Source organism: Molothrus aeneus, chromosome 22 (genome assembly GCF_037042795.1).
Source record: "Molothrus aeneus isolate 106 chromosome 22, BPBGC_Maene_1.0, whole genome shotgun sequence".
Taxonomy (NCBI): domain Eukaryota; kingdom Metazoa; phylum Chordata; class Aves; order Passeriformes; family Icteridae; genus Molothrus; species Molothrus aeneus.
The window spans coordinates 4,567,853-4,595,330 of NC_089667.1; the positions used below are offsets into that span (position 1 = coordinate 4,567,853).

At 41.5% G+C, this 27,478-nt stretch overlaps 2 protein-coding genes across 3 annotated transcripts in view; both read right to left on the reverse strand.

The window, feature by feature from the left end:
* Positions 1 to 2,360: 2,360 nt before the first annotated feature.
* Positions 2,361 to 19,227, reverse strand: CRTAM (cytotoxic and regulatory T cell molecule). The gene is made up of 9 exons (XM_066564269.1): positions 19,173 to 19,227; positions 15,173 to 15,325; positions 12,794 to 12,946; positions 10,895 to 11,026; positions 7,540 to 7,710; positions 6,366 to 6,770; positions 5,049 to 5,195; positions 3,044 to 3,127; positions 2,361 to 2,533 (listed from the first exon to the last, which is right to left on the reverse strand). Exons 1-9 carry the CDS (start codon positions 19,225 to 19,227, stop codon positions 2,361 to 2,363), a joined length of 1,473 nt encoding a protein of 490 aa, XP_066420366.1.
* Positions 19,228 to 22,782: 3,555 nt separating this feature from the next.
* Positions 22,783 to 27,478, reverse strand: part of UBASH3B (ubiquitin associated and SH3 domain containing B) — an 81,703-nt gene continuing 77,007 nt past the window's right edge. For both annotated transcript variants that reach the window (XM_066564260.1, XM_066564261.1), the window contains exon 14: positions 22,783 to 27,206. In XM_066564260.1, coding sequence (XP_066420357.1) covers positions 27,069 to 27,206 — 138 coding nt within the window. In that variant the 3' untranslated portion in view covers positions 22,783 to 27,068. The remainder of the gene's footprint in view (positions 27,207 to 27,478) is intronic.

A 27,478-nucleotide genomic window follows, 5' to 3' on the forward strand; every position in this document is an offset into this window, starting at 1 on the left:
TGAACCGCGGAATTGTTATTGCCATTGGAAAATGGAATTATTTCCACTGAAACATGGAATTATTTCCACTGAAACGTGGAATTGTTATTGCCATTGGAAAAGGGAATTATTTCCACTGAAACATGGAATTATTTCCATTGGAAAACGGAATTATTTCCACTGAAACATGGAATTATTTCCACTGAAATATGGAATTGTTTCCATTGAAATATGGAATTGCTTCCATTGAAATATGACATTATTTCCATTGGAAAACGGAATTATTTCCATTGGAACGGAACACACAGGCCCTTTTATCTCACTGGGTATTCAAACCCCAGTGTCCACAATTTTTTTCCTATTTCCAGTGAGAATGAACAGTCCTGAATGAGTTTTATCTCATGAGATTCACAGCGTCCCGTTCTGGGCCTCTCAGTGCAGGGAAGAACTGGAGGGGGAAGAATTCCCACATGGAGGCGGCAGAGCCTGAACAGCCCAGGGAGGTTTTGGTTCCCCCTGTCCTGGAGCCACCCCAGCCCCACCTGGCTGTGTCCCCGTGTCCCTGCTCCAGGTGACCCTGCCTGGCCAGGGCCGTTGGGCTGGGCCATCTCCAGAGCTCCCTTCCCACCCCAAATGCTCTGGGACTCTGTGAGAAAAACGCACTTTTCATATTCTGCAAATGGCAAAAATCATTGTAATTCACATTTCAATGTAAATCACTATTGTGTGATCCTGCAAATGGCAAAAATCATTGTAATTCACATTTCAATGTAAATCACTATTCTGTGATCCTGCAAATGGCAAAAATCATTGTAATTCGCATTTAAATGAATAAATCACTATTCTGTGATTCTACAAATGGCAAAAATCATTGTAATTCACATTTAAATGAATAAATCACTATTCTGTGATTCTGCAAATGGCAAAAATCATCGTAATTCACATTTCAATGTAAATCGCTAATCTGTGATTCTGACAAAAATCATCGTAATTCACATTTAAATATAAATCCCTATTCTGTGATTCTGCAAATGGCAAAAATCATCGTCATTCACATTTAAATATAAATCACTATTCTGTGATTCTGCAAATGGCAAAAATCATTGTAATTTAAATAAAGAAATCCCTATTCTGTGATTCTGCAAATGGCAAAAATCAGTGTCATTCACATTAACTAAATAAATCACTATTCTGTGATTGTGCAAATGACAAAAAATATTCGTAATTCACATTTTCTTTATTTTAGGGGTTGGCTTTTACCCTCCTGGAGCAGGAAGGGCTCCTGTAAAGCCCTGCAGGAGTCCCAGCTCTTCTGCTGCCCCATTTGGGCAGTCCCATGGGGAACATCCCCTTCACAGAACCATCAAACCATTTGGCTTAGATTTCTGTTATTTTTTATTTTTAACCCTTTGACAATCAGGCTGCTTCCCAGCTTGGTTAAACCCAGCTGCAAGTCCAGGTTTGGGGTCCCAGGGAGAAAAGTCACAGTGGGTTTGTAGCACCTGTGGTCACAGAGGAGGTGACAAAATCAACCATAAATATCCTATTTTATATATATTATTATTATTATTATCATCAATATCCTAATTTGGGCCTGGATGTCCTGCCAGGGCGCTGAGGGTGCTGAGCTGTTCATGGCAGAGGTTCCTGCTGTGCTCTGAAGGTCCCAGGTGACCCAGGTTTGGGGTCCCATGAGCACAGGAGGTGCTGAGCTGATCATGGCAGTGGTTCATGACAGGTTCTGAAGGTCCCAGGTGACCCAGGCCAGGTTTCCTGAGGTGCTGAGCTGTTCATGGCAGAGGTTCCTGATGTGCTCTGAAGGTCCCAGGTGACTCTGTCCAGGTCTCCAGTGTCACCTGAGGTGCTGAGCTGTTGGTGGCAGAGGTTTCTACCCTGCTCAGAAGGTCCCAGATGACTCAGGCCAGGTTTATAGGGGCACCTGAGGTGCTGAGCTGTTGGTGGCAGAGGTTCCTGATGTGCTCTGGAGGTCCCAGGTGACCCAGGCCAGGTTTCCTGAGGTGCTGAGCTGTTCATGGCAGAGGTTCCTGATGTTGCCAGAAGGTCCCAGGTGACCCAGGCCAGGTCTCCAGTGTCACCTGAGGTGCTGAGCTGTTGGTGGCAGAGGTTCCTGCCATGCTCAGAAGGTTCCAGGTGACCCAGGCCAGGTTTATAGGGGTACCTGAGGTGCTGAGCTGTTCATGGCAGAGGTTCCTGATGTGCTCTGAAGGTCCCAGGTGACCCAGGCCAGGTCTCCAGGACAAAAGCACCCCCAGGTGGCTTTGGGATGGAGCTCCCTGTCCCCCCTGCTCCCTCAAATCAAGATCCCCGAAAAGTTTATTGTAAATATCAGGAAATTGCAGTTTCCTGCAGCTCTGCCATGGTTACACGTCTGTCTCCCTTCCACACGTGAACATCTCCTCATTTATTGCCGTGGTTTTGTCACCTGGGCTCTTCTCTGGCCTTTCAGGATTTTTCTCTGGGGTTTCCAGATCCTTCTCTGGGGTTTCCATGTGTCCTTCTGTTACATATTGCATGTTGGATTTGGGATTTCCAGCTAAAACACAACACATATTTATGATGTATTATTTATTATTAATAAATTATTATTTCTAATATAAATAATAAATTTATTTATATATAATAATAAATTATAATTTATTATTAATAAATTATTATTATCAGTAACATTCGTATTAGTATTATTTAGTATTTAGTATTTATGGCTCCCACCTGCTCTGGCCATGGTCAGCAGCAATTAAATAAAACAAGAATTATTTATTATAAGTAAATAAACAAGAATCATTTATGATAATTAAATAGTATAATATTACTAGAATATGATAATTATTATAACATTTATAATATTATTGTGATAATTATTTATAATTAAATAAACTTAAATACTTATTATAATTAAGTATTTTAATACTAATTGAATATTATAATACTGTAACATTTATAATATTATTGTGATAATTATTTTTTATAATTAAATAAAACAAGGATTAGTTCTTGTTGAAAACAAGAACATATTTACAAGAATATATTAATTAAAGCTTTTTACCTTGTCCATTCTTCTCATGGCCTGGACTGTCTTCGTTAGATCTGGATTTATAACTCTCCAGTGTTTGTTCTGAAACATCATTTTCTGTGGAAAAAACCCACAAAATTTAATTTAAATTATTAAATTATTTAAATTTAATTAAATAAAATGTTTAAAAAATTAAATAACAAAAAAAAAAGAATTTTTAAATAATTAAAACACCACAAAATTGAATTATGAGAACGAGATTTTTTTTTCCATTATTCCTTCTCACCCTCTGCCTTGAGCAGAAAATCCTGAGAGAAGAGTTAGAAAATGGGGATTTCTCAGCCTGAGAGAGATCACCATCATCTCATAAAAATGAGAGAAGAGTTAGAAATTGGAGATTCCTCAGCCTGAGAGAGACCACCACCATGTCCCCAAAATCCTGAGAGAAGAGTTAGAAAATGGGGATTTTCTCAGCCTGACAGAGATCACCATCACCTCATACACCATCGCCTCATAGAGCATCATCTCCCAAAAATCCTGAGAGAAGAGTTAAAAAATGGAGATGTTTCAGCCCGAGAGAGATCACCATCATCTCACAAAAATTCTCAGAAGAGTCACAAAATGTGGATCTCATCAGGCTGAGAGAGATCACCACCATCTCACAAAAATCGTGAGAGCAGTCAAAAAACGGGGATTTTATCAGCTTGAGAGAGATCACTGTCATCTCCCAAAAATCCTGAGAGAGAAGTCACAAAATGGGGATTTTCTCAGCCTGGGGATTTTCTCATCGCCTCATAGAGCATCACCTCCCAAAAATCCTGAGAAAAGAGTCAAAAAATGGAGATGTTTCAGCCTGACAGAGATCACCACCATCTCATAAATATCCTGTGAGAAGAGTTAGAAAGTGGGAATTTCTCATCCTGAGAGAGATCACCACCATCTCATAAAAATTCTGAGTCACAATTTGGGATTTCTCAGCCTGACAGAGATCACCATCATCTCATAAAAATTCTGAGAGAAAAGTTACAAAATGGGGACCTCATCAGCCTGAGAGATGACCATTATCTCATACACCATCATCTCACAAAAATCCTGAGAGAAGAGTTAAAAAATGGGGATTTCTCATCCTGAGAGAGATCACCATCATCTCATAAAAATTCTGAGTCACAATTTGGGGATTTCTCATCCTGAGAGAGATCACCATCATCTCATACAGCATCATCTCCCAAAAATCCTGAGAGAAGTTACAAACTGGGGATCTCATCAGCCTGACAGAGATCACCATCATCTCATACAGCATCATCTCCCAAAAATCCTAAGAGTCACAAAATAGGGATCTCATCAGCCTGAGATCACCATCATCTCCCAAAAGTCCTGAGAGAAAAGTTAGAAAATGGGGATTTTATCAGCCTGACAGAGATCACCACCATCTCATAAATATCCTGTGAGAAGAGTCACAATTTGGGATTTCTCAGCCTGACAGAGATCACCATCATCTCCCCAAAAATCCTGAGAGAAGAGTTAAAAAACGGTGATTTCTCATCCTGAGAGAGATCACCATCATCTCATACACCATCATCTCCCAAAAATCCCGAGAGAAAAGTTAGAAATTGGGGATTTCTCAGCCTGACAGAGATCACCACCATCTCATAAATATCCTGTGAGAAGAGTTAGAAATTGGGGATTTCTCATCCTGAGAGAGATCACCATCATCTCCCAAAAATCCTGAAAGAAAAGTTAGAAATTGGGGATTTCTCATCCTGAGAGAGATCACCATCATCTCCCCAAAATCCTGAGAGAAGAGTTAAAAAACGGTGATTTCTCATCCTGAGAGAGATCACCATCATTTCATACACCATCATCTCCCAAAAATCCTGAAAGAAAAGTTAGAAATTGGGGATTTCTCAGCCTGACAGAGATCACCACCATCTCATACACCATCATCTCCCAAAAATCCCGAGGGAAGAGTCACAAAGCGGCGATTTCTCATCCTGAGCGCCTCAGGGATGGCCTCGAGCCCCCAGTTCCCGCTGCCCACCTCTCTTCCACACCCCGTGAGCTTTCTTCAGCTTCACCATGAACAGCAGCACGATGATGAGCAGCACCAGGATCAGAGCAGCCACCAGGATGGGCAGCAGGAGATTCTTCTCCTTCCTCAGGAGCCCTTTGGATTCGGGATTTTGCTCTGTAACACAGGTTGGTGCTGTTAAATGTGCTGGGAATTTCTGGGAATTCAAACAGGAATGATTTCACCCCAAGGATGCATTCCTGAAAAAAACAAGTTTCTTTCCTGCAGGGGAAATCTGATTGGAGCAAAGAGGCCTTTTTGCAGTTATGTATACATTTTCCTTTTATATATTTCCTTTTTTATATATTATTTATTTGTATTATTTATACATAAAAGGAAATATTTATAGATTTCCTTATATATGTATTTCTTTTTCCTTTCCTTTAGTTATCTATACTTTTTCCTTTCCAAAATTTTCCATTTCCAGTGGTCTTTTTCATCAGTTACACTGGTTGCTAGAAGAAATTGATTTTTCCAGCTGTGCTTCCCAGAATTTCCTCCCTGCTACCCCATTCCATTCTCTGGGATTTTCTAAAATCATCCTCTTTTGCTGCTGCTTGAATTTCTCTCTTTCTCCAGGAACTGACAGAGCCAGAGCACACAGCCTCGAGCTGCACCAAGGGAAATACAGGGTGGATAGCAGGGAAAAGTTTTTACAGAAAGGGAGATAAAGTTCTGGAATGTTCTGCCCAGGGAGGTGGTGGAGTCCCCATCCCTGGGTGTGTTTAACAAAGCCTGGATGTGGCTCTGGGTGCCAGGGTTGAGTTGAGAGGTTGGGGCTGGGTTGGACTGGGTGATCTTTAGGGTCTCTTCCAACCTGGGGATTCTGTGGTTCTGTGATTCTGTGATTCTGTGGTTCTGTGATTCTGTGATTCTGTGGTTCTGTGATTCTGTGGTTCTGTGATTCTGTGATTTTGTGATTCTGTGATTCTGTGATTTTGTGATTCTGTGATTTTGTGATTCTGTGGTTCTGTGATTGTGTGATTTTGTGATTCTGTGGTTCTGTGATTGTGTGAATTCTGTAATTCTGTGAGTTCTGTGAACAGTTGTTGCACAGTGCCATCTAGTGCAGCCCATCCAGAGCATCCCAGCCTGGCTCCCCACCCTGCTCCTGCCTTTCTTCCTCCAAGGAGAGGAATTTTGGCTGGGAAAAAGGGAGAACAAGCAGGAAATGCCATGCTGGGTCCCACACTGCTCTGGGATGTGGGATGGAGCTCTGTGCCCGGCAGCTTTTCTGCAATTGTCATTTCAGATTTGATAAACTCAGGTGGCTGAGACCGAACTCACCGTTCAGAGCGACACCTGTGAGGTTTGGCTGGGCTGGTGCTGAGCCGGGAACTGCTGGAACCCCTGGGGATGCAGAGGGGCTGGAAACTCCTGGATCTTTCGGAGATGCAGAAGGGCTGGAAAATTCTGGGTTCTCTGGGGATGCAGAAGGGCTGGAAAATTCTGGGTTCTCTGGGGATGCAGAGGGGCTGGAAAATTCTGGATCATCTGGGGATGCAGAAGGGCTGGAAGCTCCTGGATCATCTGGGGATGCAGAAGGGCTGGAAGCTTCTGGATTCTCTGGGGATGCAGAAGGGCTGGTGCCTGCTGGATTCTCTGGGGATGCAGAGGGGCTGGTGCCTGCTGGATTCTCTGAAGGGCTGGGAACTTGTGCGTCCTCTGCAAGTCTGGTTGCTTGTTTGCAGCCTGAAGAAACCCCCAAAAAACGACAAAAATCAGAAGAAGCTTTGCCACCGAGCAGATCCTTGAAAAACCACCCTGCCCTGCTCCATACTCTGCATTGTTTGGGTTTTCTGCCTTGCTCCATGCTCTGGATTTTTTCTTGGGTTTTCTGCCCTGCTCCATGCTCTGGATTTTTTATTGGATTTTCTGCCTTGCTCCATGCTCTGGATTTTTATTGGGTTTTCTGTCCTGCTCCATGCTCTGGATTTTTTCTTGGGTTTTCTGCCCTGCTCCATGCTCTGGATTTTTTATTGGGTTTTCTGCCCTGCTCCATGCTCTGGATTGTTCGGATTTTCTGCCCTGCTCCATGCTCTGGATTTTTTATTGGGTTTTCTGCCCTGCTCCATGCTCTGGATTTTTTCTTGGGTTTTCTGCCCTGCTCCATGCTCTGGATTGTTCGGATTTTCTGCCCTGCTCCATGCTCTGGATTTTTCACTGGGTTTTCTGGCTGATCAAGGGTCTCACTTCCAGTCCCACCCTCACCTTTCCTGCCCTCAGAATATTTTTCCTGCCCTTTCCCGCCCTTGCTGCTCTGAAATGAGGAATAAAATGAAACACTTGGCCGTGGGGAGCTTGGGGCAGGAGCTGCTGCTCAGCTCTGCCGCTGAGGAACAGCTCCAAACCCATCTTTTGCCCCAGGTTCCTCATTTTAAAGCAGACCCCACAATTCTTGGGGTCTGTATCAATTTCACCAGCTCAGGGCAGTGAGATTGGAGAGGCAGAGCTGCGGTACCCGAGCTGGGGAGGTCCTGGAAGGGGAAAGAGGCCCCCAGCCGCTGTGGCCCGAGTGCAGGGTGCTGGACCAGGCAGGTGGCTGTCACCCCGGGGCTGTAGCTGAGGATCCTCAGCGTGCTCCTGCTGCTCCATTTCTTGCCATCAGCTCCCAGCTGGTGCCTGGTGTCACCTGCAAGTCCGTGGGGAGAAAAAAGAATAAAATGAAATAAAATGAAATGAAATAAAATAAAGAATAAAATAAAAAAATAAAATAAAATAAAGAATAAAATAAAATAGAATAAAATAAAATAAATAAAATAAAAAAGAATAAAAAAGAATAAAATAAAGAATAAAGAATAAAATAAATAAAATAAAATAAAATAATAAAATAATAAAATAAAATAAAGAATAAAGAATAAAGAATAAAATAAAATAATAAAATAAAAAATAATAAAATAAAATAATAATATAAAATAAAAGAAAATAAAAAAGTATTTAAAAAAGAAAAAAAAGAATAAAAAAGAATAAAATAAAAAAAGAACAAAATAAAATAAAATAAATAAAAATACAATACAATACAATAAAATAATAAAATAAAAATACAATACAATACAATAAAGAATAAAATAAAATAATTTCTATCCCCCTGAAATCATGTTCTCCTACAGCACAGGTTTGACCCTTCCCCTTTTCCAGCTGTTGGAATTTACCCAGAGGATTCCCTGCTTTGCCACAAGGAATTAGGGGGAGTCAGGTGGGATTCCCAGTCCTGCAGGCAATGCTGACGATATGAAAAATAAATTTATATTTGATGTAAGCAGAGATGTGTTTGAACAGCCCTGGTGGAGGGGAAGGTGTTTCAGATATTTCCTGAAGGACACAAATATTCCTGTTTACAATGCAGAGCTCCTGATGCACCCCTTGCTCTGCTGCCCTGGAATGAAAGAAATTCCCAATTTCCAGATGAACCTTTCCAAATGAACCTTTCCAAACGAACCTTTCCAAACGAACCTTTCCAGACCAGCCTTTCTCAGCCTCTTTTGCATCCCCAGCAGGGCCAGGTGAGAGCTCCAAAAGGGTTTCAGAAATCATCTTTGTCAGTAATTACAGCTGCTTTGCCCCTGCTGAGCCCTGCTGCTGTCAGTAATTAAGATTTATTAGCTGTTTTCTGATTAGTGTAAATATTTGCAGGAAGTGATTAAAGCTGGGGATGGAAGGGGGAGGAAGGAGAGTCACTCCAAGCCTTCAAAAAAAAAAATGGAGAAAAACACAGGAATTGGAGCAATAGTGAATTAGGGCAATGAATTTTTATATTTCTAACAATGAAATTTGTGTCTCTCATCTTTTCATGTAAAAGTGGCTGCTCTGAAGGGCAGCCCCAGGTAAACCAAGGCAGCAGCCCCAGCTCTGAGGGGCTTTCCTGGGGCTGGGAGGTGCCAGCTCAGGTCTTCCCTCTGCTCCAAAGGCAAGGAGAGATTTTTGGTTAAAATATCGGTTAAAATATTGGATATTTGTTAAAATGTTGGAGAAATGCAGCTCTGGCTTGCAGGAGGTGTTTATAGTGTCTGAACTGTGTGCTGTGAAGTCACAAATAATTCACTTTATCAGGGTGATCTCAGGCTTGGGGAACGCCCTAATTTTGGAAAAACACTGTGAGGGACAGAGATAAAAAAACCCATGGGGATAAAATACCAGTTTATAGAAATATTGGGGTTTTTGTGACTTCCCAGCTGGTATTGCCAGGCCCTCACACTCGGCCCAGCTCTTCCCAGACACAGGCAGCATTTACAAACCTGCTTTTCCACCAGGCATTACTCCAGAACACCTTTTTATTTTTGCATTCAAACCCTCCAGATTTTATCTGCCAACCCGATTTACTCTTCTTATTAAGACTTATTTCATTTTTTACTTTATTCAGACCTGATTCATTCTCGTTATTAACTCCAATTTCCATCCATACTCAGGCCAGAACACACAATTCCCTGCTGTTTTCTAGAGCTCTTACTTAAAAATAAACCATCTTAGGGCCAGGTTCAGCTTTAAATGCATTTCTTGATGATGCAAAACACAAGTCAGAGCTTGTTGGTGCGTGAAAGAAAAAAAAAAAACATTTGTGTTTTGCTCACATTTTTTGTGCAGATGTGCACTGGAGCTGCTAAAGGCAGTGATTTGTAGAATAATGTTATTTATAGCCCTGCTAGAATGGCAGTTATTTGAGCAGCAGACAGGTTAAAGGAGAAGAAAGGCTTTGAAAACCACAGCTCCAAGATTTTGGGGTTTTTTTTAATCCCAAATAAAGTGGAATTATCCCAAATAAGTGGAGTTCAGCGCTGAAATTCCAGGGGTTTGGGTTCATTTTACCCCAATGGAATTTTGTGCTGAGGTTCCAAGATTCTGGGTTCATTTCATCCTTGTGGAATTTAATGCTGAAATTACAGAGATTTGGGGTTATTAGATTCCAATGAAATTGGTTTAAAATAGGCTCCAGGATTTTGGCTTTTTTTTTTTTTTAATCCCAGTGGAATTTTGTGCTGAATTCCAAGGGTTTTGGTTCACTTTATCCCAGTGGAATTTAATTTAATATTTAATTGAGTCCAGTGGAATTTTTTGCTGAAATTCCAGGGGTTTGGGTCTATTTTATCCCAGTGGAATCCAGTGCTGAAATTCCAAGATTCTAGATTCATTTTATCCCTGTGGAGTTTCATGCTCAAATTCCAGGTGTTTGGGTTCATTTTACCCCAGTGGAATTCAATACAAAATTTCCAAGATTCTCAGTTCATTTTGTCCCTGTAGAATTTAGGGGGTTGGAAATTCCAGGATTTTGGGTTTATTTTATTCCATTGGAATTCAGTGCTGAAGTTCCAAATTTTTGGGTTTGTTTTATCCCTGTGGAATTTAATGCTGAAATTCCAGGGGTTTGAGTTTATTTTACCCCAGTGGAATTTTGTGCTGAGGTTCCAAAATTCTGGGTTCATTTCATCCTTGTGGAATTTAATGCTGAAATTACAGAGATTTGGTGTTATTAGATTCCAATGAAATTGGTTTAAAATAGGCTCCAGGATTTTGGCTTTTTTTTTTTATCCCAGTGCAATTCAGTGCTGCAATCCCAGGATTTGGGGTTATTTCATCCCAGTGCAATTCAGTGCTGCAATCCCAGGATTTGGGGTTTATTTTATCCCAGTGCAATTCAGTGCTGCAATCCCAGGATTTGGGGGTTATTTTATCCCCGTCCTGCCTGTTCCCCACACCTGCCCCAAGCTGTAGCCATGAATTACAGCCCAGCTGAGATTTCCCCCTCCACCATCTTCAAACCACCCAAAACTGACCAAAAAAAATTAAGAATTTTAGTCCTCAAAGAAGCTTTGAGCTCTTACCTGGGAGCTCAACCCCGTTGTCCAACAGCCAGGAAATCTGGGGCTGGGGTCTGCCCCCCTGCGTGTGGCAGGAGAGGTTGAGGCCTCTTTCCTCATCCCGGGACATTTCCAGCACCGGCTGGGATGGAGCAGCTGCAACAGGAAGATTTAGGATCAGTTTAGGGGCATTTTCTACTCCTTTTCATCAGCAATATTTCTTTTTTTATCAGCAATATTTCTTTTTTTTATCAGCATTATTTCTTTTTTTTCATCAGCATTATTTCTTTTTTTCATCAGCATTATTTCTTTTTTTTATCAGCAATATTTCTTTTTTTATCAGCATTATTTCTTTTTTTTATCAGCATTATTTCTTTTTTTTATCAGCATTATTTCTTTTTTTTCATCAGCATTATTTCTTTTTTTTCATCAGCGTTATTTCTTCTTTTCCTTTTAATCAGCATGATTGGAGGGAGCAATAATTAGCATTGACTCCATGATCCAGAAGGCATGAAAGACATTTTATTATTAGAAATAATAATTATTAAATTGTTATTAAATTATTAGAAATAATTTATTATTACAGTTCTTGTAGAAACAATGGTGGACCTAAGACTTTACTGTTAGAAATCTACAGTTCTAATGGAAACAATGAAAACCTAAGACTTTACTGTTAGAAATCTACAGTTCTTCTAGAAACAATGGAAAATCCAAGACTTTATTATTAGAAATCAACAGTTCTAATGGAAACAATTAAAACCTTAGATTTTATTGTTAGAAATTTACAGATCTTATAGAAACAATGGAAAACCTAAGAATTTGTGATTAGAAATCTACAGTTCTTATTGAAAACCTGAGACTTTATGATTAGAAATCTACAGTTCTTAGAGAAACAATTAAAACCTAAGATTTTATTGTTATAGAAATCGACAGATCTTATAGAAATAATGGAAAACCTAAGAATTTATTATTGGAAATCTACAGTTCTTATAGAAAACCTAAGACTTTATTATTAGAAATCGATAGTTCTAATGGAAACAATGGAAAACCTAAGATTTTATTGTTAGAAATCGACAGTTCTTATAAAAACAATTAAAACCTAAGACCTTATTATCAGAAATCAACAGTTTTTGTAGAAACGATGGTGGACCTAAGACCTGATTGGCCTCAAAGTGAAAACCTCTCCCACACTGTTGGTGGCTATCAAAAACACACTCTAGAGAAGCTTATTTATAAAGAATGGTCACAAAAAGAGAGATAATAATTGTTTGAATTGCTTGAATTCTTTGAATTTTAGAGAACCACATCTATGAACAATGGTTACAGAGAGATAATAAATTTCTTTAATTGTTTGAATTAATTGAATTCTTTGAATTTTAGAGAACCAGCTCTATGAACAATGGTTACAGAGAGATAATAAATTTCTTTAATTGTTTGAATTAATTGAATTCTTTGAATTTTGGAGAACCAGCTCTATGAACAATGGCTACAGAGGGATAATAATTTTTTTAATTGTTTGAATTGTTTGAATTCTTTGAATTTTAGAGAGCAATATCCGTAAGAAATGGCTACAGAAAGAGAGACAATAATTGCTTGAATTCTTTTCCTCTAAGTTTCCCAGAGCTTCCCAGGGTTTTTCTGGCAAAGTCTGTGCCTGCTGTCTGTGGCCAGGGAGCTGCTGCCACAGGAGGGGGCTGAGCTAAAAGCAAAATGGAAAAATTGATGGAAAAATTGGTGGAAAAATTGATGGAAAAATTGATGGAAAAATTGGTGGAAAAATTGGTGGAAAAATTGATGGAAAAATTGATGGAAAAATTGATGGAAAAATTGGTGGAAAAATTGATGGAAAAATTCAGGTGTGGATTTGAGGAGCTGGCTCTGTCCTGCTCTAGGTAAAAAACCAAGGCAGGTGAGGGTACTTACCCAAAATCTCAACATTCTGGCTCTTGGTTTTGACGTGCCTGGTGTAGTAGAAGCACCTGTAAATTCCCTCGTCCTGCTGGCTCAGGTTGGACAGCTGGATGGACAATTCCTCCTTGGAATAGCGCAGCAGTTTGTACCTCTGGTCCCTTAAAACTGCCAGGAGCAGAAAATGCAGCACACACAGGGGTTGGTAGAGCACAGGGAGGAAGCTTGGGGAGAGTTTTTATTTTATGGGATTTGAAAAGTTCAGGTTTGTAAATGAAAACATCTCCTAGGGCATCGCTACTCTCCTTTCTCTCTCTCTCGACTTTCTGGTCTTTAATTCTTCCCTCCTGCTGCACAATTTACAGGAGCCCTCGGGGTCAGCCCAGCAAGTCCATGAACTTTTCCCACAGCTGCAGCACAGAAAATGCAACTTTCTGCCCTTAAATTGAACTGAAACTGGGGTTTTGTACAAACATCAGGGGGAAGAGACCTCAAAACTTCTCTTTTTATCTTAATTTTTTTTTTTTTTAGCTGAGGGTTTGACAGAATACTGAGCTGGAAGGAAATCCCAGCAATTTGGGCGAATCCCAATAATTTTAATATTATACCTAAATTTATTTAATTTTATAACTAAATTTATTCAATAAATTTAATTAATAAATAATTAAATGTATTTGAGATAAATGTAATTTAATAATTTATTTAATTTATTTTAATTTTAGGATTAAGATTTAATTAATGTATTTAATTTATTTAATTTTAGAATTAATTTATTTAATTATAGAATCAATCTATTTAATTTAGAATTAATTTATTTCATTTAATTTTATATTTTATTTATTTTATTTATTTAATTTTATAATTAAGATTTAATTAATTTATTTAATTTATTTAACTTGTTTAATTTATTTATTTTATAATTAATTTATTTAATTTAGAATGAATTAATTTAATTTAATTTATTAATTTATTTATTTTATTTGATTTATTTGATTTATTTGATTTTATAATTAACTATTTAATTTATTTAATTTATTTAATTTATTTAATTTATTTAATTTTAGAATTTACTTCATTTAGAATTAGTTTATTCAATTTAATTTAATAAATTATTTATTTAATTTAATTTATTTTATTCATTTAATTTTATAATTAACGATTTCATTTCTTTAATTTTATAATTAAAACCTAGAGGATTTGACAAGGAATGCTGAATGCTGCAGAGGGGGAAGGCCAAGGCTCTCCTCACCCTACATTTGGACCAAGAGGAGGAGAGAAAAGGATGGAAAGGATGGAGAGATGGGAGGGGGGAAAGCAGGAACGGGAACTGCAGCTTTGCCAGCGCATTTCAAAATCATCGCTGTTTCCCCAGAATCTCCTCCCGCTGCACTGCACGGGATTCCTGCGAGTAGAAGAGAGCCAGGGCTGCCAGGAATGTCCCCTCTGTCCCCAAAGCCCAGCGTGGGCTCCGTGCTGGCCTCGGGGCGCTGTGGGAGCTGCAGCTCAGCCCTGAGAGCCCTGGGGTCCCCACTGCAGCAGGAAATGATTTAACACCACCCCTGCCTGCAGCTGAACCCCCCAGGGGAAGGAGTTGGTGCCTCAGGATTTCGACTTTTATATTTTTCACATATTTGTAACCTGCAGTTCTTTAGAACTCTGAACTCCACACCCAGTGGGAGCTGCTGCTTCCCCGTTTGGGGCAGACACAACAATTCCTCTCCAGGATTTCAGCTTTTCTATTTTCCATCTATTCGAAAGAGATGGTATTATATTTAATACTAATGCTACTACTACCAATAATAATGTTATATTTAATAATAGTATATTATTATGTTTTCCATCCATTTGTAACCTGCAGTTCTTTAGTGTAGAACTCTGAACTCCACACACAGTGGGAGCTGCTGCTTCCCCATTTGGGGCAGACACAACAATTCCTCTCCAGGCCTGGCAATCAAGGACACCTCACTGCCTCAGGCCCAGAGATGGGAACAAAAGGGACTTGGGGGCAGCAAACTTGGGGTCAATGACTTCATCAGCTGAAGCTGGAATTGGCAGATTCACCCCCAAAATGCAAATGGACCAAACTCATAAAAGTGTGAAACCTGTGACCCATTGTCCATTTTTGGGTGGGTTTTGTCTGCCCTAATGTACCTGAAGGCCCTTCAATAGACAGAAAAACAGTGTTCTGTATTCTTTTAATTTTGTCTGGCCTCTGTTTTCAGGTGGCCCCAAAAGGCACCAATTTCTGGTGACCACAAAGGACCCTCTGGACCCTGCCACACCCCCCCCCCCCCCGTTGGCACTTTGGGCACCACCCTGGCCAGGGTGGCAGCGGGGCCAGCTCAGTGTCCCAGCCCTGCTGGGCAGCGCCACCACTCTGGGTTCCACACTCACCCTGCTGGGCATTGAGGAAAATGGTGAAATTCTGAGGGTTTAACCACTGCAGGGTGAAGTTGCTGCTGCTGAGGGTGCTGAAGGTGCAGTTGAGGTTCAGATTTTCTCCTTCCTTCAGAGCCACAGAGTCGCTGGCAGCCCCTGGAAACCCCCCTGCCACACAGCAGGGGGAAAAACAAGTTGGAAATTGTGACATGAAGCAAAGCAGGGACATTTTGCACAGAGTAATGTGTTAATTTTCCTTTTTTTTTTTATTTTTTGCAATGGTTTTTTAATACTTCTACCTTGCCGGTGTGGTTGTAGGGATATAAATAAATTATTGTCATTGGACAGGTCATCTGTGTGACAAAGGTTTGGGATCTCCACCTGCCAGCATGACCAGATTTAATTATTAAACCAGTTTTAGTCATTAGCCAAGAAAGTATTTCACTGTTAGCCAATAAAGAACTGAAGCAGATCCATCTCATGCACTTCTCCCTGGATTTAAACACAAACATTCAATTTTCACTTATCCCATGATGAGAACTGAATAATATTTAAGGTCCCTTCCAACCCAAACTGTCTCTGATTTTGTGTCCCATTTGCTCAGTGTGTGACTGAGCAGCGAATGATTTCCCAACACCTCTAAAAACGAGGCTTTTTAATTCAGAAATGAAACTTTTGAAAAAAAAACCCAGACTTGGCCTGGCAGAGGTTACTAAAATGAAATTTCACTCTCTCTTCTCCCAGCTCATTTCACAGGCTGGCAGTAAAATGTGCTTTTTCTCTCCAGCCATTCTAAGGCAGATAAAACACTTTGTGAGAATATTGGATGACAATTTGGATGAATTGCCTTCTCCAGGCAAAAACTGTGCCCTGGAGAATTCTAACATTGCTGCCTGCCTTGGAGTTGAGTAAATGGGCAGCAGGAGAGTTTTGGGTTCATTCCTGTTTTGTGTGTTTTGATTTGATTTTTCCACTCAGCTGTCGGCTGCCAGTTCCCACTGCAGTTTGAGGAAATGAATCTCTCTGGGCTTTGGGGAAGATTTTCATATTCTTCATGCTCGGAAATGACTTTTTTTTGTCGGGAATTTTGCTGGAGCTGATTTTGGTACCTCCAGCACCAGCCTCGTCTCCCTGCAGGGCAGCTTCCCGTGGGGATTGTGGCTGTGAGAGGAGCTGTGGCAGGAGGTGAGAGTTGTTTAGAGGCAGCTGGGGCCGTGTGTGGTTTCTCACAGCCCCCTCGGGTATTTCTGTCCCCGTGATGGTTTCCTGTCACCGCCGGCAGCGTGGGGACATCACACCTCTGGGGGTGACAGCAGCAGGGCTGAGCAAGAAGAGCTGGGGGTGATGTTTGCTGTTCCAGCCCGGGGCAGAAATGGAATTTCCACGGGAGACCACTGGAAAATGAGTTTGATTCACAGCATGACTCACAGGGCAGCTCATTCCCAGCACAGGGGCTCCACTGCGGTCCCCAAATGTGGGACACGTCCCCAATGGCAGCTCCAGGGCTGGTGGCTTTTGTCCCACGGGAATCCCACCTGGAATAACCACTCTGCCACCAAGTGCCAGATCCTCGGCCAGAAAGGGCAGCAGTTTGGTGCTGGAATTGCAGAGGCTCTGAGCAGAGTGGTTCTGCTGTGGCTGCTGCTCTGGGAGCCCCCAGGAAGTGACTGAGAGCTCCTTGCACTGAGACTTGCACTGAGAGCACGGGTGCAGAGTCAGCTGTGAGATTCTAACCCACAATATCATCCTATTTAATGACTTTGGTGCAGAGTTAGCTGTGAGATTCTAACCCACAATCACCCTGTTTAATGAGTTTGGTGCAGTTATCTGTGAGATTCTAACCCACAATCACCCCATTTTTAATGAGTTTGGTGCAGTTATCTGTGAGATTCTAACCCACAATCATCCAATGAATGAGTTTGGTGCAGTTATCTGTGAGCCTGTAATCCACAATCATCCTATTTAATGAGTTTGGTGCAGTTATCTGTGAGATTCTAACCCACAATCACCCCATTTTTAATGAGTTTGGTGCAGTTATCTGTGAGATTCTAACCCACAATATCATCCTATTTAATGAGTTTGGCACAGAGTTATCTGTGAGATTCTAACCCACAATCCTATTTTAACATCTGTGAGCCTATTTTAACATCTGTAACCCATAGAGCCATCCTAATTAATGATTTTGGTGCAGTTATCTGTGAGATTGGAACCCACAATCACCCCATTTAATGAGTTTTGGTGCAGTTATCTGTGAGATTCTAACCCACAATCACCCCATTTAATGAGTTTTGGTGCAGTTATCTGTGAGATTCTAACCCACAATCACCCTATTTAATGATTTTGGCACAGAGTTATCTGTGAGCCTGTAACCCTCAGTCATTTTATTTAATGATTTTGGCACAGTTATCTGTGAGATTGTTACTGGCAGAGCCACCCCATTTAATGAGTTAGTTTTGGTGCAGAGTTGTCTGTGAGCCTGTAACCCATGGAGCCACCCCATTTCCTGATTTTGGTGCAGTTATGTGTGAGATTGTAACCCTCAGTCATTTCATTTAGCGATTTTGGTGCAGTTATGTGTGAGATTGTAACCCTCAGTCATTTCATTTAGCGATTTTGGTGCACTATGTGAGATTCTGCCCCACAGCCACCCCTGTTTAATGAGTCAGTTTTGGTGCTGTTCTGGATGAGTAATGCAACGGTGCATTCTGATAAGGTGTTAATAAACCTTTCAAATTTTTGGAAGTGAGTATTATTTCTCACAGGTGCAGTTATCTGTGAGCCTGTAACCCACAGAGCCGCCCCAATTAATGAGTTCATTTTGGTGCACAGTCATCTATGAGCCTGTAACCCACAAACATTTAATGAGTTAGTTTTGGTGCACAGTTATCTATGAGTCTGTAACCCACAGAGCCACCCCAATTAATGATTTTGGTGCAGTTACCTGTGAGATTGTAACCCACAGCCACCCCATTTAATGAGTTGTTTTTGTCCTGACTGCTGACCTGTGGAGTTGAATTAATTCTGGAAGCCAAGGCAGCAGCTACAAATTCATCCTGCACAAGTCTGGGGCAAAAGGGAGGAGAGGGGTTGTACTGAGAATTAGCAAACTGTCAGAGACAGCCCTGCAGTGGTTTCTGCTCCAGGGTCTGCCAAGGAGGGAGAGGGAATTTGCTCCAGGATCCAGAAAACGGGTCCATGATCCAGCCCCAGGATCACGGAGCCGTTTCTCCTGCAAAGGGCAGGAGTGAAGCCCGCAGGGATCCTGCCATGGATGGGTGCCCTGCTCCTTCCCTGGGTCCTCTGTTAGACCCTCCCTCCCTCCTCTGCCCGGCACTCAGACACGAACCTGGCACACTCCTGTGCCTGAAGCCAAAGGAGATCCAAATGAGCTGCTCCTCCAGCAGGAGTGAGGGCACGAACATCTCAAGTGCTTTTCCTTTCCAAAGAACTTTGCAAGTTCTCCCTAAATTGCTCTGACTCCACACAATGCACCCAAAAGGGCAGATTTGGATTTCTGACCCAGGCAAAGCAAGCATTCATTTTGATCCCCTGCCCAAATTTAAGGCAGAATCTTTGGATACCCCAAAGCTTTGTCACCCAGGAGTAACTCGGTCAAACTAATCCTGGGTTTGGGATTCAGTGAGCTCACTGACCCCTAAACGGGGTGACAACTCGTGTAAACGGGGTGACAAAATTGGGAATGGGGTGACAAAATTGGGAATGGGGTGATGTCCTGGCTCAGGGCAAATGTGGGAGAAAACCCCCAGAGGGGCTCCTCTAGAAAAGCAGATCCAACTGGGCAGGGCACTGGGACAGGACAAAATTGGGAAAGGGGTGACAAAATTGGGAAAAGGGGTGACAAAATTGGGAAAAGGGGTGACAAAATTGTGAAAAGGGTGACATTATAATTTTGTCACCCACACCCAGCAGCCCTGTGCCCTGTGCTGGAGCTCTGGGAAGAGTTTTCCCAGCTGGACTGGGGAGGAGAGCTGGGCTGAGATAAAGCCGGGCTTACCTTGCAGCAGCAGCAGGAGCAGCGGCACGGCGAGCAGCGCCCCGGGCACGCTCATGCTGAGCTGGGCTGGGCTTGGCTGAGCTGAGCTTGGTTGGGCTGAGCTTGGCTGAGCTGAGCCGGGCTCGGATGAGCTGAGCTTTGCTGGGTTGAGCTGAGCTGAGTTTGGCTGAGCTTGGCTGGGCTCGGCTTCCCCTGCGCGCTCTCCGCGCTGCCTTTTGAGCGCATTTCCCGCGCCTTCAGCCGCCCCAGGGTCGCTGTCCCTTCCCTCTGCCCCCAGCCCGCGTTTCCTCTGCGGTGGCGGCGCGGAGCCCGCGGTGACCTCACGGAACCGGTGGGCGACAGCAGCGGGGACTCGGAATTTCAGCGATGCCCCCGGGCCGGGACCCCGGCTCAGCCCGGGCAGGGAGGAGGGAAAAGGGCAGGGAAATGTGGGGTGGGGTCACCCTGAGGCTGGGGTGGCCGGGGTTTCATTCCCCGGGTCAGGGAGGCAGCAGGCGCTCGGTGGATGGGGCAAGGCTGCTTAAAAACCTGCTTTAATGTTTTAATCCGTCCATTTTAATTTTTTAATCCATCCATTTTAAATGCCCGGATTATAAAAATGACACTTGTGGATGTGGCAAGGCAGTTTAAAACCCATTTTAAATTATTTGATTTAAAAAAAAAGTCACTCGTGGATGTGGCAAGGCAGTTAAAAAACCCATTTTAAATACCTGGATTATAAAAATGACACTTGTGGATGTGGCAAGGCTGCTTGAAAACCCATTTTAAATACCTGGATTATAAATTGTTACTCGTGGAAGTGGCAAGGCAGCTTGAAAACCCATATTATATCATTGGATTTAAAAAAATGTCACTTCTGGATGTGGCAAGGCTGCTTAAAACCCATTTAAAATGCCTGGATTAAATAAATGTCACTCCTGGAAGTGGCAAGGCAGTTTAAAAACCCATTTTAATGCCTGGATTATAAAATGACACTTGTGGATGTGGCAAGGCTGCTTAAAACCCATTTTAAATACCTGTATTATAAAAATGACACTTGTGGATGTGGCAAGGCTGCTTAAAAACCCATGTTAAATCCTTAGATTAAAAAGCGTCACTAGTGGATGTGGGAAAGATGCTTAAAATTCATTTTAAATCCTTGGATTAAAAAAATGTCACTCGTGGAAATGGCAAGGCTGCTTAAAACCCATTTTAAATGCCTGGATTATAAAAATGACACTTGTGGAAATGTCAAGGCTACTTGAAAACACATTTTAAATCCTTGAACTATAAAAATGTCACTTGTGGAAGTGGAAGGCTACTTAAAAACACATTTTAAATGCCTGGATTAAAAAAAAAAAAGTCACTCGTAGAAGTGGCAAGGCAGTTAAAAAACCCATTTAAAATGCCTGGATTATAAAATGACAGTTGAGGATGTGGCAAGGCAGCTTAAAACCCATTTTAAATACCTGGATTATAAAAATGACACTTGTGGAAGTGGCAAGGCTGCTTGAAAATGCATTTTAAATCCTTGGGTTTAAAAAAAAAAAGTCACTCGTGGATGTGGCAAGTCAGCTTAAAAACCCACTTTAAATCCCTGGACTAAAAAAACCCCAAAAATGTCACCCGTGGATGTGGCAAGGCTGCTTAAAAACCCATTTGAAAGGCCTGGATTATAAAAATGACCCTCGTGGATTTGGCAGGGCAGCTCAAAACCCATTTTAAACGTCTGGGTTACGAAGGAAAAGTCCCTTTTGTGCCACTGTGCCAGGAGGTTTTTGGGTGGCTGTGCCAGGGGAACAGCACAGGGAAATCGAAACGAGACTGTTGAACACAAAACCCCCAAGAAAACTCAAAAATGCTGAAGAAAATAAGATTTTCCTCCCTGTGATTCCTCACACCTAATTCGAGACAAGACTACAATTGTCAAAATATTTCCCAAACATCCCAAAGGGAATCGGTGCCTGTGCCTGGGGCAGGAGGGGCTGGGAGAGGAGGGAAGGGGGCACCAGCAGCTCCCAGGGACACAATTCGGGATTTTCCTTGCAGGTCTGATAATTCCAGCCTGGTGCCCCCCCAGCTGTGTGATAACATCGCAGTTATCTGAGTTTACCTCCTGATTTGTGATTTCCCAAAAAGAGAATTTTTGGCAGATCCTCCTTTGGAACTGCTCAGAATTCAGTCAAAATAAACTGGATTTAATAAGATAATGGTGGTTTAAAAGCTGTGTGTGCTTGAGTGAAGGGGACAAAATTAATTATAAACACGAGGTGTGTTTTATTAGGACCTGTTCCCATGAAATTTCAGGTGCATCACTCAGAGGGTGTTTGGATGATAAATCTGTGTTTTTTGTTTTCATCATCAGGAATCGATTTTACTGGAAAACAGAGCTGCAGGTCATGAATTTGAAACGGAATTGAAAGAAAAAAAAAAAAGAAATAAAATTGGGTTGAAAGGAAAAAAAAAAAAATTAAAACCCAGATTAAGATAGATGTGTTGGAAAAGTGAGTTTGGCTTGAAAGTCGTGGCTTCAGTTCCAGACCGGAGAGTGAAATAATTCCGGGGAAAATCTGAATTCAGAGGGAAAATCCCATCCCCGGGCACGGAGAGCCGGAGTCGGGAGGATTTTGTGCCATCTGCTGTCAAGGGAGCGAATTTCAGCCTCAGAAAAAAGGGAAAATGCAGCTCAAAGCCCCAGCGCGCTCCGGAGGAAATCCGGAACAGGAAGGGTGCTCGGCATCTGCGTGAAACCAGCCACGAGGGGTCGTGTCCGGCTGCCGAGAGTTCCTTCAATGTGAGAAGCGAATTAGAACGCAGTGGTTGTTTTAGGTTGTTTTAACAGCACTCAGAACTGAGATTAAAAACAACCACCCACCCTCCCCTTGCCTGCCCCAGCCCTAAAATAAAAAAATACAGATGTCACAGGTAATTACAGCTGGTTTTGGCAATACAGGTATTGGGGGTTTTGTTTTTTTTTAAACAGCAAACTTTTTTTTTTTTTTCTCGCTCAAATAAATACAATCTGCTCACACTAAATAAAATAAACCGAAATCCATGATAAACAGAATGATACAAGGGGAAAATGAAACAAAACAAAACAAAAAAAAACAAAAAAAAGGAAAAGGAGTTGTTGATAACATCAAGTCTGAAGAGATGTCATGGAGAGAAAGTTCAGAAAGTACTGAAATAATGAGAAATAATAAAGGAACTGGCTGAGTATTTTCTGTTGTGGGTCATGAAGAGTCCCTGGGGGATGAATTTGAGGAAGTGGGGAGCAGCAAGAAGTGATTTGGAGCCTTTGCAGCCAGGCTGTTCATTAACAGCCACTGTTAATTGCATTTCTTGTGTTCAGTGACACCATCCCAAGCACTGCTCCCCCACTCCTCCCTGTGACTTCATTCCCCCAGTGCCTCTTTTGAAAGAAATCAAACCAAACCAGAAACCAAAGGAATTCTCTGGGGATGAATTCACCACTTCCTTTAAATTCACCAGAATTTCATAGCAGGAGGGCCCTGGCCCCAGCAGCTCCTGTCTGAAACTGCTCCATGCAGTGAAAAGGGAAATACCAATTTTGACTGAAATTATCACGGTCTGGATCCTCATTTTGCATAAACAAGCAAAGCTCTGTTCATTTGAGTGTAATGTCAATTTAATTCTTGGGGTTTTTTTTTGTTTTTTTTTGGTTTTTTTCTTTATTTCTTTTTTAAGCCATACATTGCAAATTATTAAAATTAACCCTTTATTCTTGGCAGGTTTGCAGCTTTTCTTTCCTTAATTGTGGAGAGAGGGAAAAGCCTGGGAAGTGCTGATAGAATAAAAGTTGGGATCTGATGCAGCTCACAGTGAAGGAAAAGATTTTGGAAGGCTCAAGTTTAATGTTCTGGGACAAACCACTGCAGTGACACTAAATCCACATTAATGAGCATTAAATCCACATTAATGGGGTGAAAATGAAGCAGCAATTCTTTTGTCCTCTCAACCTCTCGATTATAAATTTTAAAAGGAACAACATTTTCTCTCTTTTTTCCCACCCAAGAAGCCCTTTCAACACGAGACTGTTGAACACAAAACCCCCAAGAAAACTCAAAAATGCTGAAGAAAATAAGATTTTTCTCCCTGTGATTCCTCACACCTAATTCGAGACAAGACTACAATTGTCAAAATATTTCCCAAACATCCAAAAATATATATATATATATTTAAAGCAGAGTATTTGAACCTCTACCTCCTCAACCAGAACACATTTTTTTCTCTATTACTTTATCAAAGAGCAGCTGACACCACTCAAATTGTACATTCAGCTTTTGCTCCCTCTCTATTTCGTGCTCCTAAAAATCTCCTTTTAATGTCACTCAACTCCAGCAGGATCTGAGATAAATAAATATTATAACACAATATTTCCTGCCCCAATTTTTACACAAAAAATCTGGAGAATTCACACGCCTCAGCGACCAAATTTTTTCTCATTTTTTTGGTGTGATTGTCAAATATTTAATTTTTTTTTTTTTTTTTGCATGGATGAAAACAAGCCAGAAATGCTCTTCAGAATGTCTGTACACAGCAAAAAAAAAAATAAAATTTAAATGGCAATTAAAAATGAACCTGACAGCAATAAAACCACACAGGAGTGGGTTGGAATTTTGTATTTCGCTGTCCTGAATTTTCTCCCTGACTTTTCAGTCCCATCCCTGCTGTAATAAAGCACTTATGAGTGGCCTAAGGTGTGGTACACGGTCCTAAAAGTAGAAATAATGGAATTTTCATCCTATGGATTGTGGGGATAGCTGGGATATTGGCCAGGATGGGCTCAGGGTGGGCTCCAAACTGAGCTCAGCCCCTCTGGGGTTGCTCCAGCCCAATTTTCTCCTTTTTTTGGGGTTTTTTCCATCCCAATTTTCTCCTTTTTTGGGGTTTTTTCCATCCCAATTTTCTCCTTTTTTTTGGGTTTTTTCCATCCCAATTTTCTCCTTTTTTGGGGTTTTTTTCCATCCCAATTTTCTCCTCTTTTGGGGTTTGCTCCATCCCAAATTTCTCCTCTTTTGGGATTTGTTCCATGCCAATTGTTTCTCTTCTTTTGGGGGTTTGTTCCATCCCAATTTTCTCCTCTTTTGGGGGTTTTTTCCATCCCAATTTTCTCCTCTTTTGGGGTTTGCTCCATCCCAATTTTCTCCTCTTTTGGGATTTGTTCCATGCCAATTGTTTCTCCTCTTTTGGGGTTTGTTCCATCCCAAATTTCTTCTCTTTTTGGGGTTTGCTCCATCCCAATTTTCTCCTTTTTTGGGGTTTGCTCCAGCCCAATGGTTTCTCCTCTTTTGGGGTTTTCTCCATCCAATTATTTCTCCTCTTTTTGGAGTTTTCTCCATCCCAATTTTCTCCTCTCTTGGGTTTTTTTTCCATCCCAATTTTCTCCTCTCTTGGGGTTTTCTCCATCCAATTGTTTCCCCTCTTTTGGGTTTTTTTCCATCCCAATTTTCTCCTCTTTAGGGAAGCTGGACCTGCAGTTTGTCACTCCCTGGTTGTTGTGGCAGCTTGGGGGAGGTGACACCAGCCCTGCCCAAAGGGAAAATCCACCAAAAACACCACAAAAACTTAATTTTTCTATGATTAATAAACATCAGATCTGGGCCTCTCACCCATTTCAAACACTTCAGCACTTTGAGCAGAGGCAGAGCTGGGAAAGGATGGCAGAAATCCAGAAATTTCTCCTGGAACACCCCAACGTGCCTTGGATGCTGCTTTCTGTTTAATTCTTTTGTGGTTTTCACACTTTTAAAAATTATTTTGTATTTGTTGCCCAGAGCAGCTGTGGCTGCTCCATCCCAAGGTTTCCTCCAACCCAAACCAGTCTGGGATCATTTTGTTCCTGGGAATGCTCAGACTTTGGCCCAAACCAAGGCAGGAGTGTGCCTAAATCTCTTCCATCCTGTTTAAACCCAGTTTTAAATACCTGCTGACAAACCTGAAGTGCCTGCAGCAATTTTTTGACCAAAGCTGATAATTTTAGATAATTCTATCACCAAATAATTTATAATTTATTGATAATTTATCAGCAAATAATTGATGATTTACAATTTATTGAAAACTGATAATTTATCATCAAATAATTGATGATTTGCTACCAAAGCTGAAAATTTTAGATAATTCTATCTCCATATAATTTATAATTTATTGATAATTCATCACCAAAGCCGATAATTTATTGATAATTCTATCTCCATATAATTTATAATTTATTGATAATTTATCAACAAATAATTGATGATTTACAATTTATTGAAAACTGATAATTTATCATCAAATAATTGATGATTTGCCACCAAAGCTGAAAATTTTAGATAATTCTATCTCCATATAATTTATAATTTATTGATAATTCATCACCAAAGCTGATAATTTTAGGTAATTCTATCACCAAATAATTTATAATTTATTGATAATTGTTAATTTATCACCAAATAATTGATAATTTGCCACCAAAGCTGAAAATTTTAGATAATTCTATCTCCAAGTAATTTATAATTTATTGATGATTTATCACCAAAGCTGATAATTTCAGGTAATTCTAATCCTAAAAAAACCCTGCTCTGCTGCCACTTTAGGTTATAAATACCCACTCTGGTGTATTTTGGGGTGTTTTTAGCATCCTGCAGGCTCTGGCACCAAAGGATTCCCCTTGTGATCCCAAACTTCTTGGTTAGAGATGGAAATTCTCCTCTTCCACCTTCCCCCCCATCCCAACCCTTCCCTCCTTGGATAATCACATCAAATGTTGTTCCTAAATTGAAATGTGCTGGGGTTTTTTTTGTAGCTGTTTTGTCTTTATGACAGGTGGAACTTGGGAATGGAGGGGTGAGGAGGAAAAGCCCTCAGAATTCCATGGAATTCCTGCTGAATTCCAGCAGCTTTTCCATCCCATCATTCCTGGAGCATCCTGCACCATCTCCCCAGGGCTGCCAAAGGGACACAGAGCCACTCCTGAATGGCCAGCACAAAAAAATCCCAATAGAAAAGGGAAAAAAAAAACCCAAAAAACCTTTTCCAAAGCCTTCTGAAGGGAATTTAAACAGCACAGACCTCTGGGCACACGGGTGGGTTTCAATAACCAAAATAAAGGACTAAAAACCCCAAATCTGAACTTCCTAAATCCCTCAGGTTCGGTTGGAAAAGTCTTCTTTTATTTCCACTTCAAACAAATCCCTCCCAGCTTTTGTTGTGCTGACTTTTGATGCCCAAACTCCACCTGTAACCGATGTGAAATTCGGAATTATTCGGAATTTTCCTCTGAGCCAGAATTTTTGCTTAATATTGACCAATCTCTCATTTTCCTGAATATCAACCCATCCCTGCACAATATCCAGCACATTTTGAGCACTCCCATCTTCGCTCAGAGGAGAGGAAGAACCTGGTGCGGCCTGCAGAGGCAGCCCTGGACTCAATTCCAGCCTTGGGGAAGGAATTTTTTTTTTGATTTTTTGCTTTTTTTTGATTTTTCTGGGAGGTGCTGAGGGTTTGGGGACTGGGAGTGGAGCAAGCACGAGGTGCTGAACAAGGCTGCAGACACTTTGCAAAAACAGCAGCGAGAAAACAACGCCAGCATCCTGCCTGACACATTCTCATGGTCCCTACAGTGAAAGTGTCACCAGAGCTGCTTCAAGGTGAGGAAACCAACCCCGAGCTGTGCAAGAGCCTCGAGCTGTATTTTAATTTATTTTTTCCCCCCCCCATTTCGTTGTAAACGAGCTGATTTACAGCCCATTTAAATGCAAAAAGACTTTTTTCGCAGGGCCGCGGCTGTGTGAGGTGTGCGGGGCAGACGAGGAGGGCTTTTCCTGCTGGCAATAGAACACGAGGAGGAGGAAGAAGAGGAAGAGGAGGCGATGGCCAGCGCTGGGAAGGGCTGTCCCCGCCGGCTGCCCCCTACTCCTGCAGGAGGGTTTCTCTCCAGTTAAAGCCTCCGGTTGGTCCATGAGTGAGAGGGAGGATGGGAGGGTCTGTGAGCTGCCACACACCAGTGTCCCCCAGTTCTTCACAGGAGCAGAAGCCCAGGTAGGGAATCTGTGAGGAGAGAGGTGGGAATTAAGGCAAAAAAGGCAGGATTTGACCCTGCCCTGCCACTCCAGGATCTCACCCTTTTTTTCTCTCTTTCCCTCTCCCAAAGTCCATTTTCAGATGGTGATCGACAGACTGTGCACCACGAAATAAAACAGATTATACCCTTGGAATGTGGGTTTAAAAATGTAGATTTGAATGGAATATAGCTTTAAAAATGCAGTTTTAAGAATGTAGTTTTAAAAATGCAGTTTTAAGAATGTAGCTTTAAAAATGCA

Coding starts and splice junctions, on each gene's coding strand:
- CRTAM (XM_066564269.1), bottom strand. CDS start 19,227: ATGAGCGTGCCCGGGGCGCTGCTCGCCGTGCCGCTGCTCCTGCTGCTG. Junction 11,027..12,793: donor CCAGAATGTTGAGATTTTGG/GTAAGTACCCTC, acceptor TTCCTGTTGCAG/CTGCTCCATCCCAGCCGGTG. Junction 3,128..5,048: donor TCACGGGGTGTGGAAGAGAG/GTGGGCAGCGGG, acceptor TTTTTTCCACAG/AAAATGATGTTTCAGAACAA.